The sequence below is a fragment of the Trichechus manatus genome, unplaced genomic scaffold, assembly GCF_000243295.1.
Source record: "Trichechus manatus latirostris isolate Lorelei unplaced genomic scaffold, TriManLat1.0 scaffold00131, whole genome shotgun sequence".
Taxonomy (NCBI): domain Eukaryota; kingdom Metazoa; phylum Chordata; class Mammalia; order Sirenia; family Trichechidae; genus Trichechus; species Trichechus manatus.
Genome location: NW_004444067.1, coordinates 1,759,313 through 1,771,392, shown reverse-complemented (window position 1 = coordinate 1,771,392; position 12,080 = coordinate 1,759,313). Strand labels below are relative to the sequence as shown.

At 44.4% G+C, this 12,080-nt stretch overlaps 1 protein-coding gene across 4 annotated transcripts in view; it reads right to left on the bottom strand.

Annotated features, from left to right (window-relative positions):
- Nucleotides 1-213: 213 nt before the first annotated feature.
- ZNF664 (zinc finger protein 664) overlaps nucleotides 214-12,080 on the bottom strand; it is a 33,718-nt gene continuing 21,851 nt past the window's right edge. For all 4 annotated transcript variants that reach the window (XM_023739266.1, XM_023739264.1, XM_023739265.1 and 1 more), the window contains 2 exons: nucleotides 4,402-4,467; nucleotides 214-4,298 (listed from right to left, as the gene is read on the bottom strand). In XM_023739266.1, coding sequence (XP_023595034.1) covers nucleotides 2,907-3,692 — 786 coding nt within the window. In that variant the 5' untranslated portion in view covers nucleotides 3,693-4,298; nucleotides 4,402-4,467 and the 3' untranslated portion in view covers nucleotides 214-2,906. The remainder of the gene's footprint in view (nucleotides 4,299-4,401; nucleotides 4,468-12,080) is intronic.

Sequence of the window (12,080 nt, the reverse complement as noted above, 5' to 3'; positions counted from 1 at the left end):
AGTCCCAGTTCAGGCCTGTTGTCTTGATGTAAATACTGGTAACACACCCTTTACTCTCAAGTGCCCAGTTTGGACAATGAACTACGGTCACGCTAGGCATACTGCACAAGCCAATCCCCCCACACTCACTCGCACACATACACACACTCAACACTCTCTCATACACACACAAAATGGCCACCGAATCCACACAACCACATGTCAAGCACAGAACCCTGTTATAAAGTGATTTTATTAAATTGATTTGGACATATTGTAGGTCAAATAATATTTCCCGAAGATAACAATTATGGACTTTAAAGCTCGACATAAAATTAGTAGCTTCAAAAGTGTTAGTCATATTCCCCAGCAACAGCATGATAAAATAATTCAACTATGTAGAAATATAGAACTCTAGGACTAGCTGGAAACTCGGAGATCATTTAGCCTAATATCCTCATTGTGTAAGTGAGAAAACTAGACTCGAAGATTAAGCGAATTGCCCAAGCTCACATACCTAATAGTAATAAAGCTAGAAATCAAACCAATTTTTCCTAAAACTAAAATTCTATCAATGATATTTCAACTGGCTCTCTATCAACTAAGATCTAGGCTTTTCTCTAATGCTCCACACTGTTGTGACATGAAAGAGTGACAGACACTACAGGAAATCAAAGTCTCAGAATTCAGGCCTGGAAGGGGCTTTACTAAATAACTACGCCAGCCCTCTCTTTTTGAAAAGGAGGAGATGTTTGCAAAGTGACGTACCAAAAGCTGTTAGCAGAGATGTCTGGATTAGAACCCAGGCATCAACAAATTTACCCCAAAACCCCATCTCGAGGTGCATATTTCACCCACTAAAGCTGTGCTCCTTCTGGGCCTCCTTTATGCGCTGAGGTTTTAGTTATACAAAAGCCCCTTCCAGTCAAACAGAAGAAATTAATTCAAATATGGAGAGAAAAATCAAACTCTGTTTCAGTATTTCCATGATATTGTGAGTAGTTCATTTTCCAACCTCTTAGACAGCTGACAGACATCACTAACCTGATCACCCATTTCAGAGTGTCAAAGATCCTTAATTTCCCCAAAGACTTCCTGAGCAAAAGGACTACGTGAGGGAAATCAGTGAAAACAGGAATGAGAAGAAAAACAAAGGTAAAAACTGGTTGCTTTTTGTTCTTGTCATTGGGGACTTTTGGTCTTCTAAACATTCCTTGAGTTCCTCCACATGAGTTTTTAATATCAATCTAGCAAAAAAAAAAACCCAAAATGAAACAAACAAAAAAAAACCCCAGGCCTATAAAAGTCAGGATACTGAGCAACTCAGCACCCACCCCTCCCACTGCTTGCTACCCTCCTCCAGCTGCCGCTGGCCTTCCACCTGCCCTACCCCAGGCCTCGGCACGGCCAGCGGGGCCGCTCATCCCTCCGGTCTCAGCTTCACCCCTTGGAAAGGCCTTCCCTGACCGCTATCTAAGGTTGCCCCCACCCCCGCCCCCCAACACTCTAAATCATCACCCTATTTTATTTTCTTCATAGCACTTAATCACTATCTCAACTACATTAGTTATCTGTTTACTTATCATCTGTCTCCTCCACCAGAAGTAGACTCCATGAGAGCAGGGACCTTGTCTGTCTTACTCAGCGGTATTCCCAGCACCCCGCACAGTGCCTGGCACACAGGAGGCGTTCAGTAAATATTTGTTGAATGAATGAATGACGAAAGAAAAGAACGATGATTAACAACAGACAATCACGCCCAAAAAGGAACTGGTGCACAGTCCCCGATGAAGGGGTACAGAGGACGCCTATGCATTATTGCCCAAGATCACAGAAACAGGGACCAAGTTCTCCCGGTGACTCCTCCTACCACCCACTTTTCCCAAGGTCTCCTCCAGCTACGTCAGGAGCTCGTGTGTCACAAAAGGAGCCTGAGAGGGCAATTCTGGATGGAGACAAGTTATAACTTTGCTTGCTTCTTCCTCCCTGCTATTTACATTCAGCTATTTCCAAATAACTCAAGTTGAAAGCATGTGATGACACTAGAAAGTCAGTCTGACTAACATAGAGACACAGTGATTCGCAGGATCCACAGAAGCTTTTAAGTCCAAGGGCATGTATGTCTGCCAATGATTTCTCTGACAGGCCAAGTGGATGGATATTATGAGTCACCTAAAACCTAAAGTGAAATTTAATGCCATCTAGGAAGGGGTAGATATTTATGGGTACTTTGACGACATAAAGTAGGTTCAGAAATAATGGGATATGTGGAAGATATACAGGGGCTGAACTGAGTGGTAACCTCAGAAATGCCAGCACACTATCTTAGTGAGAGTTGTCCATTTTCAATTGCATTCACCAGTATGCTTGAATCAAGAGGAAGGGAGGGCAAGAGCCCCTAAAGGGGGAAGTATTAGGGATAACTTTTAAGAGTAGACAGAAGGTGACTCAGGAGGTTGGGCAGTGATCATGATTTTTTAGGTACTATTTCAACTGTTGGAGCCCTGGTGGTGCAGTGGTTAAGAGGTTAGCTGCTAACCAAAAGGTCGGCAGTTTGAATCCACCAGTTGCTCCTCGGAAACCCTATGGAGCAGTTCTACTTTATCCTATAGGGTTGCTATGAGTCACAATCGACTCGACACAACGAGGTTATTTCAACTATCAAGGCATAGCACCGGAATCCCGGGAAGTGCATGTCCACGACAGGAACCTGGCCGATAACTGAGAGGGATTTTATGTTCAAAGCCAAGCTGTAGATGGAACACACCTGGCATCAATCAAAAAATCAACCCCACGTATGCCTTTTCACAAAGAATGTTCTGCTAGAGATTGCTGCAAATATTTCTTAGGTCAATGTGGGTATTTACAGGGTTTCCTTCCTAGTGGCACTTACGGGTTTTAAGATCTTTCACTCTTAGCAAACCTTTTTATATAACTGATATTTTGAGGTGGTTCCTCTCCTTTGTGTGGACTCTCTGGTGGATGCAAAGGCTGGTGCTCTGGCTGAAGGCCTTGCCACACTCGTCACATTTAAACGGCTTCTCTCCGGTGTGCACTCTCTGGTGGATGCAGAGGCTGGAGCTCTGGCTGAAGGCCTTCCCACACCCACAACACCTATAGGGTTTCTCGCCCGTGTGCACCCTCTGGTGGATGCAGAGGCTCGAGCTCTGACTGAAGGCCTTGCCACACTCATAGCACTTATAGGGCTTCTCTCCGGTGTGCACTCTTTGATGCATGCACAGGCTGGAAGTGTGCCTGAAGGCCTTGCCACACTCTTCACATTTAAAGGGCTTCTCTCCTGTGTGTACTCTCTGGTGCATGCAGAGGTTTGAGCTATTACTAAAGCCCCGTCCACACTCACTGCAGACGTAGGGCTTCTCCCCTGTGTGAACTCTCATGTGGATTTGGAGATGTGAGCTCCAATTGAAGGCTTTGCCACACTCGTAACATTTATAGGGCTTCTCCACCGTGTGGATTTTCTTGTGTCTATTTAGTTTGGTTACAGTACTAAAATCTTTACCGCAATCATCACATTTATAGACCTTCTCTCCCGTGTGGTCTCGCCAATGGATATGAAGTTCTGATATATGGAAGAAACCCTTATCACACTTGTCACATTTATGGGGCTTCTCAGCTGTGTGAATTTTCTGATGCATAAAAAGATCTGCTCGCTCAGAGAAGAATTCCCTACACATGGGGCACTTGTAGATCATGTTTCCTATTTGGTATCGTGATTGAGAGGAGAAAATTTCCTTACAACTACTCTAGTTACAGGGTTACAGGTTGCTAGTTCATAAAGTCTCTTATTTGGCCATCTTGGCAGTTTATCTCAGGCTTGCTCCAGTCAGTAAGTTTAAGGTCAGCCTAAGCTTTTCCCTGCCTGTCTTTCTATGGAAGGCTTCTTGCTGCATAGTGTTTCTCACTCAGTACTATTACGAATTATAAAGTGACATTTAGTTCCACACAAATCCTATAACTCATTAACATAGAACTTCCTGTTAGATCCTGAGTTGTCAACATTCCAAGGGGCTCCCAAGGTGCAAACCTTTGTGTTTTTAAGCCCCTGGACTCTTCCTCTTGTACAGCAATCTCGTGCTTCTCACTCCCAGAAAAAGGGCTGCACAGTGTCCCCTGCGGTCGAGAGTGAGGTGCTGCTGGCTGGCCTTGGTCCCCTGCAGGCTCCCCTAGAAGAGTCAGTCTGACATTCTGCTCCCTACTCATCAGACAGGAGCCTCTCCAGGAAGCAAGCTCCTCAGGGGCCTGGTGCGTCGCCAATCCTTCTTTCTGAAGCTTCTTTACGTGGGTACCACTCCAGTCCCCTATGACAGAAAAGTTAATTAATTAATTAAAAATGTCTTTTTGTCTAGAAATGGCTGTTGAGCCATAATTAATCTTGTATAAAAGGACAGCAGTAGCACGAACCTGTTTTGATCTTGAAAAAGAAGCTCTCTTATCTTCCAGAGAGATGTGTCACGTGGATTTGCAGGTCTGAAGAAGAGAATTTGTAGATATCATGCTCCTGTTAATAACCCGAGTACATTATCCAATCACAAGCACTTATTGTAATTATTTGAACAATGTCAAGGAGAATATTATTAAAAAGGAAATCCTCAGAAGATCTACATGTGGGGAAGAAATCCGCTGTCCTGCATCAAGGAACAACAAGGAAAACCCACAGGAACTTCACAAAAGTATCATGTTGCTGCTTTTGGACATAAAACATCACCTCTGAGTTGCCTTCTACTCTATATTAAAGAGTAAGTATGTGATATAATGATATATCACATCCATAATAAGAACAAGCATGTGATATAGCCTATCAAATGTTATTCTTCTGCTTAACTGTCCTCATGGTTTCCTGATGTACTTAAAATAAACCCAAAATCCTTACCCTGAAAAACAAGGGCTGCAGGAGCGTGCCCGCACTCTCCTGGCCTTGCTCACTGCGCTCCTGCCGCTGACTCCTTTCTCAAATGCTCTACGCTGTTTCCTGCCTTGGGGCCTTTGTCCACGCTGTTCCCAGCACTGGAGATGCTCTCTTCCTTGCTCTGTGTACAGCGTCAGTGTCAGTGTCTCCTGCCCTACAAAGGAAGCCTCTAGCTAGTCTCTATTTTAACTTCGTTTATTCCTTCAAAGCACATGAAACTTGCGATTATGTTATGTGTTCCTTGGTTTTTGATCTGCGTCCTGCACTAGAATGTCAGGGCCACGAGGGAGGGAACGTTGGGTGCTGCTCACTGTGATATTTTGATAAAGGGGAGATGTTCCATTTGTATTTGTTGAGTGACTCTACAGAGTAATTTATGACCCCCCCTCATCCCACAGAAATATCCTGCCTCATTCTGGTGTAGCAGATGAAGGCACATCTCCCACTGCCTTATCACCAGTCTCTGAATAACCTACCTGGGACAAAATGTACAAGAAATACAATGGCAAGGAGATAAAACAAGAAACTAGATCCCAAAATAAAAAATCTGGAATCTCCTTGATGTTTAGGACCACGTCTTAGCAACCTTTTCATCTCTTGTATTCCATACTCAGGAAGTGATGCTTGAATTAATTAACGAATTGGGATCAACCGATCTTCTTAACAGGAAATGACATATGCACCTGGGGGAGTATTCATGGAGGCCATGTTTGCCCTAGCAAAAGCACAGGCAACCCAGCTGTCCATCCTTTGGGGACTGGCTGACTAAAACGATGGTACTTCCTCACAGTGAAATGCGGTCAGCCATTAAAAAAAGAATGAGGACGATATGAAGTGAATCCAGGTAAGACAGTGAAGTAGAAAAAAATCAACGTACAATATAGTATGCTACCTTGTGTGTAAAAAAGGGAAGGGCTATAAAGACACTTATATATTTATTTATATGTATAAAAATACACATGGAGAAAGATGATCCAAAACTTAATTTAAATGATTAGCTGCAGAGGAGGATGAAATAATAAGACTTGTCAGAATATACCTTATAACGAGTTATGACTTTGTAAACATGCAGGAGGGAACTCCCATTGGCCAAAAAAGGGACAACTGCACATCAAAAAGGAATAGTGAACACAGTTGATGGAGACACATGAAGTATACAAAACCCCATAAGTTCATAACGATTATAAGGGAGGGAATTGAGGGAGAGAGACAGGAAGAGATACAGGCAGGCAGGGAGAGACAAAGAGACTCAACTCATCTGACAAAATTGGAAGTAACTAGAGCACTGACTTTTTCCCCTGAAAACTGGCAATTAGAAGGAAAGAATCAGGCATTTATCCTACCTTTCCTCTATGAACTATCCTTCACAGTAATCAAACAACACTGCTAACAGCAATCACGTGTAACCCCACTGAAACACCGGATTCAGACCACAGTAAGAAATGGGTGAAAGCAGGAGACAAAAGGTCGGTCAGGAACGTGACAAGGCAAGGCCTGGCTGTCACCACTGGCCCACTGACCAGTCTTAGCACAACTAGCAGAGGTGCAGGCAGACCCCGTGTACCTCCTCACATGATGCGATATGACATGTACAGCTCCACCTCGAAGTCTTGCCCAAAGACCCAACCAGAAACTATTCAAGTCTCCAGAGCTAATTTTCATTTACAGGAACTGGGGGGATGGAAGAACTCCCAGGAAACAAGCAGGAAATATCACAATGGGAACCAGTCTACAGGACAATTGAGGCATTTTTGCAGCAAGTAAATGGCACGGGGTGGGGGGGGGCTGCTCTAGATGAAAGAGACTGTAAATGTAACAATCAAATGTAACCTGAGGACCTTCTTTGGAATCTGATTCAACTAAACCAGCCACTACAAGGAGATGACTGAGGGCACCTGATTAGGTATCAGATTAAATCAAGGAGAACTGTTAACTGTATTAAGTGTAATAATGGCATTGTGGTTATGTAAACAAACGTCTATACTTTTTAGAGATGTATACTGAATGAAGTATGTAGGAATGACATGACATGCCTGAGAAGTGCTTTAAAATAATTCAGGGGGGCAAAAGGAAAGTAAAAAAGGGTGGGTAAAATAAATGTGGCACAACTGTGATAACTGCTGGATGTAGGTGATGGATAAATGGATAAAACAGCTCTCTAGCTTCACGTACTTTTGAAATTTTCATGATAAAAAATATTTTTACAGCTGAAAGGACATTCTTTTCCTACTCCTCTTGTAATGACAAACAATCCCTGAACCAGGCACATGAGAGGTGAAACTGTGACCTAAACAAACATACCCCCACCCCCCCAACGGCAGTCACTTCCCCAGTCCATCCTGAGCACCCAAGACATGCACCCACAGATACTGCTGGAGGTCACAGAGAAGGCTGTGGCTTGAGGGGTGGTGAGCAGCTGAGGGTCAAGGGAGCAACACCCCACGTCTGCTCCTGCTTCCCTCGTAAGTTAGGGTAAGACACACTCTGTAGTTCTCCCACCAACATCATCTGAAAATCAAGCAGGAAGGGCCAGGACACTCCCCAGGCTGGCCTCAGAAGAAGCCAACTCTGCTCAGAAAGGGGGTAAACTCAACGGAAAACTCAGTGCGTTAGATTCCTTCGGACAAGTCTTATTATTTCATCCTTGTCTTCATCCTCCTCTGCAGCTAATCATTTAAATTAAGTTTTGGATCATCTTTCCCACATGGCCTCCCAACAGCTTCCCTTGAGGAGGAATCAGGCACTGCATTCTCTGCAGGGAAAATGCTGACACATCCAGAAATCTCACTGCCATGGCGAGGCTGGGGGTAGGCTACATTCTGCAGGAAGAAGGAAAAAAAAAAAAAAGCCAAAAAACTCCATGTGATCAACCAAAGAACAGAAGGATAAACAACAACAAAGGATCACCACTGTAGATGTACCCTGAAATGGCACCTGTCCAACTGCTTCTGTACACATAAAGGAGACCATCAGCACCACAGGGAAATGAGGAATGTCAAATATTCAATATGGAGGCGGAGTGGATAAACTGGAGCCGGTGTTCCTGAAAGCTGACTCTGATCTGGACTGTACTCAATACAGGCTGGCTATGAACTCAGGACTAACCATCCTGACTTGGTAGGAGACAGAAATCCAGTTACACTCCTAAAGGGGTTGTCAGTGACAATGTCTCAACAGCAGACCTGGCATGCAGACAGTAAGCCACGCTGCTGAGCAGAGGCTGCGAGCCTCGTGTGCGCCATACTTAACGAGACGATGACCACAACGCAAGAACCATGAAGGCAAACACAGAGCGGTAAAACCTCCCAGGCCAGACCTGTGAAGACATAGGCTCACAAAGGGGACTCCAGGGAGAAGACAGCGGTTCCAGAGAGACTCGGCAGTGCTGACAGACTAGCGGTGGAGCCATGAGGGCCAGGGGTCTGGCTTGGGTGATGGGACAGCGATGCCTTCCACAAGAGAGGGGCAGGGAAGAAGAAGAGCAGATGTTGCATGAATGAAGTTCAACCAAAATAGTCGAATAGGAAGAAACGGATCTAAAAATATATTCCCACTTGATCTTATAACTTCAGGCAGGTTAGTCACCTAGTTTGCATCTGTCTTCTTCTGGTATCATGGGATGATGGAGCTGTTCCGGCCTATCACAGGAGAACGCTGTCAGAACGGGAAGGAGCGCGCTCTGGAAATGAAAGGCTGGACAGTGTATCTGTATGACATATTTATTTCCCTTTAGAAAATGTTGACTGCACATGGGCTCACATTACAGCTGACACTGTGATCACCCAATGTGTGGCCTGGAGGCGCCCACAAAACCAAACTACAGCAATAAACTGGCTTCTCAAGGGAGGAAGAAAAGCAGATGGAGGTAGATGAAAGGAAAACAACAAAAAGCTGACGGCTGACATATACATTCCACGGATCATTATTCAGCCATAAAGAGAAGCTTTCTGAAGCTCTGACACATGCTGTGACATGGATGAACCTGGATAACACGATGCAGAGTGAAAGAAGCCAGACACAAAAAGACGAATATTGCGTGCTTCTACCGACATGAGCTGTCTACAACAGGCAGATGCATAGTGACAAAAGTGCATTCGTGGCTACCAGGGGCTGGGGCGAGGGGAGAGTGGGAAGGAATTACTGAAGGGGTACTGAATGTCTGAGTGATGAAAAACTTCTGAAAGTATATACGGGGAAGGTTGGACAACATGGTAAATACAATGAATGCCACTGAATTGTACCCTTAAAAATGGTTAAAATATCCATTTTTTTGGTTATATATATTTTACCACAATAAAATTAAAAATAAAAAACTGATAGTTTTTGAACCTGGGTGATGGGTACACAAAGGTACATTGTGGATTTTTTTTCTACGTTTGAGTCTGTTTGAAATTTTCCATAATAAAAAGAAAAGCAGCAACTCCTTGCTTACAAGATTCCTATAATGAAGATATTCAGCAAAAGGAAAGATATACAACAGCTTCTAAACTGGAGCTAAATAAACTTTGCCTCCATTAACACAAGTCAGCCACGCAAACCACGGCACATCATCACACAGGAAACGACAAAGATGTGAAGTTACAAATGTGTCAGTCATTTGTCTACCCTGGGAGAAAGTCTATCTGTTGACCCAACACCTATTCTTCCAGCTTCCTGGCTCCCTTAGTCCCATGGCCTGCAGTCCTCTCTTCATCTCTGTCCTCACTCCCGTTTCTCTTTCGGGCTCCAGATCAGCAGCCCCACCCTTCACTCCTTCTCCAAACCACTCTCCTCTCCCATCACCATTCCTGGGGTCATACCCTGGCCTCGTCCTCATCAATAAAATCGGCTTCCAGCTGACTCTACTCACTCTCCGCCCACAACCCACTGGCCTTTCCACCTGCTTTCCAGCCAGCACCGCGCTCTCTCCTTTAGTCCACCATCATCATTTCTCTCTTGCATTCAGCTAACTCCCTTGTCCCTTCCTCCTGTTAATTAAGATAGGGAACTCTAGAAAAGAGTAAGGTTTGGGGATTACGGTAATGAGTTTAATTTCAGACATGTTTGTGATCTCCAAGAGCAGATGTCAAGGACGGTGGCTGGATAAAACGAACTGGCACTCAGAGAAGTCAGGTCGTAAAATAGAATTGTGTGAGCCATTACCGTTTCCTCATTTTTGAGAAAATACAACTGTTCTGATTGTAAGAAACCTATAAAGTATCAGAGGTCCTTCTGCAGTGTTATGGCTGCAGGTCTTCCTACAGAGGATTAAATGTAAGTAATCCCACTCTACAGTAGCTGATGTTCTGTTAGTTAACACTATTTCTTTTTTTTTAGTTAACTCTACTTTGACAGAGATGGAAACTAATTTCCGATCCACAATCGGATCTGTCAGAGCGTGTGGTATATAATTTTGTCCCTAAAAGGGATAAGGGTACACTTTCTGGGAAAGATAAAAATAAAAAGGAATAGCAAAGAAGGTATGTCTCTGCCCCCACTCCCTACCAAAAATAATAACCAACTGCCATGGGTTGAAATGGCCACATGATTAAATGGCTGTGTGATTTCTTTCCCCAACCCGTGCAGAGCAGGCAATGGTGTCATGGGGCTGGATAGGAGTCTCAAACCATGACAATCAAAGTGCCTGAGCTCAGGTGTGATGCACTAGGCTAGCAGCCATGAAGCACAAAGAATCCAAATCAACTGCTTGGTCCCTTAACTATTAGGAAGTGTTCCCAGTTCCCCTAATCCATGCTGATTCATGCCATGTTGATACCTAAGTGCTTGTTACACTTATACTCAGAGAAATCAGTCCACCCAGAAGTATGGCTAGAGGAGAGGTGTCATTGATGCAACACCCTGGAAGGTGAACTCAGACACAGGATCAGAGCATGCATGCACACAGGCATGTGTTCTACAGACATGTAATTTAGTACTCAGTATCTGTCAGGCAAAGGAGCCCTGGTGGTGCAATGGTTAAGTGCTGGGCTGCTAACCAAAAGGTGGGCGTTTCAAACCAACAGTGGCTCCATGGGAGAAAAGACCTGGCAATCTGATCTGCTCCCATAAAGATCACAGCCTAGAAAGCCCTATGGGGCAGTTCTACTCTGTCACATGGGGTTGCTGTGAGTCAGAATGACTCGACGGCACAGCACCTCTGTCAGGCAGTATGCTGGTCTCTGCGCTCACATTGCTTATTAACATCACCACAACCCTCCTCAGCTACAGCATCCTGACTACTTCCCTTTCCTTTCATCTCACCCATGTCATGGGAGTTGGTGCCGATTTCTCTGAGAAAACCTTGGTTTCCCCTCTCGATGAAAAACGTGGATTCTCCCTTGCTTACCCTGCTTCAAGAAGCCAAATTAAATGGTCTCTAATAGCCCTGTCTTGCCCCCAAGACACTTAGAAAATCCCTGTGTCCCAGTGATCCTGCTGGGTTTACTGTAACTCCACAACCCAGGAGATGCCCTTCAGGGAATCTCCTCATGACACAATCTGCTCCCTGAACAATTACCGTCAAGACACATTTATTTCTCTTTATGCATGAGAAAGACAAACCTAAGGACTCAAGGTAACACTCTAAGTTAGCAGATATTCATTTTGTTTTGTAAAACTTCTCTTGAATGGCCTAGGAAATGAGTGGCTTGTTTATTTTCTTGCTATCCCTATTTGTTTTTTGTAGTTCCTGATCACGAATACCCCTTCCCAGCATTACAATGTTAACCTAAGTGAGACTAGCAAGGTACAGCTCCAGACGCTCCAGAGCGACTACAAATAGAGGGCACCATTTGGTGTGAACTCTTGGGTACACGAACGATGCCACAGCATGCACTTTGGAACCCAGGCACCAGCTCTTCCACTTACTGCCAGTGCAACTTTAAGCAAGCTCCTTAACCTTGAAACTCAAATTTCCCCAAATGTAAAAGAGAAATAATACCTGTACCTGTATCTCTTGGGGTTGCTATGAAAATGAAATAAGACAAGGCACAAGCAGTCATTACAGCGCTTAGGCTCAATAAACACCATCTCTTCCCTCTCCCCGATTTGCTTGCCTGCTAAACCTGGCAACAGATGCTGTTAACAGGAGGATGGCCTCATGCGCATCCAGGGAACAGCAGTCACACTTTATGCCTCCCAGCTTCCATTCCCTTTCCCACCAGCACTGATCTCCTTTTTAGAGTTCACCCCTCCC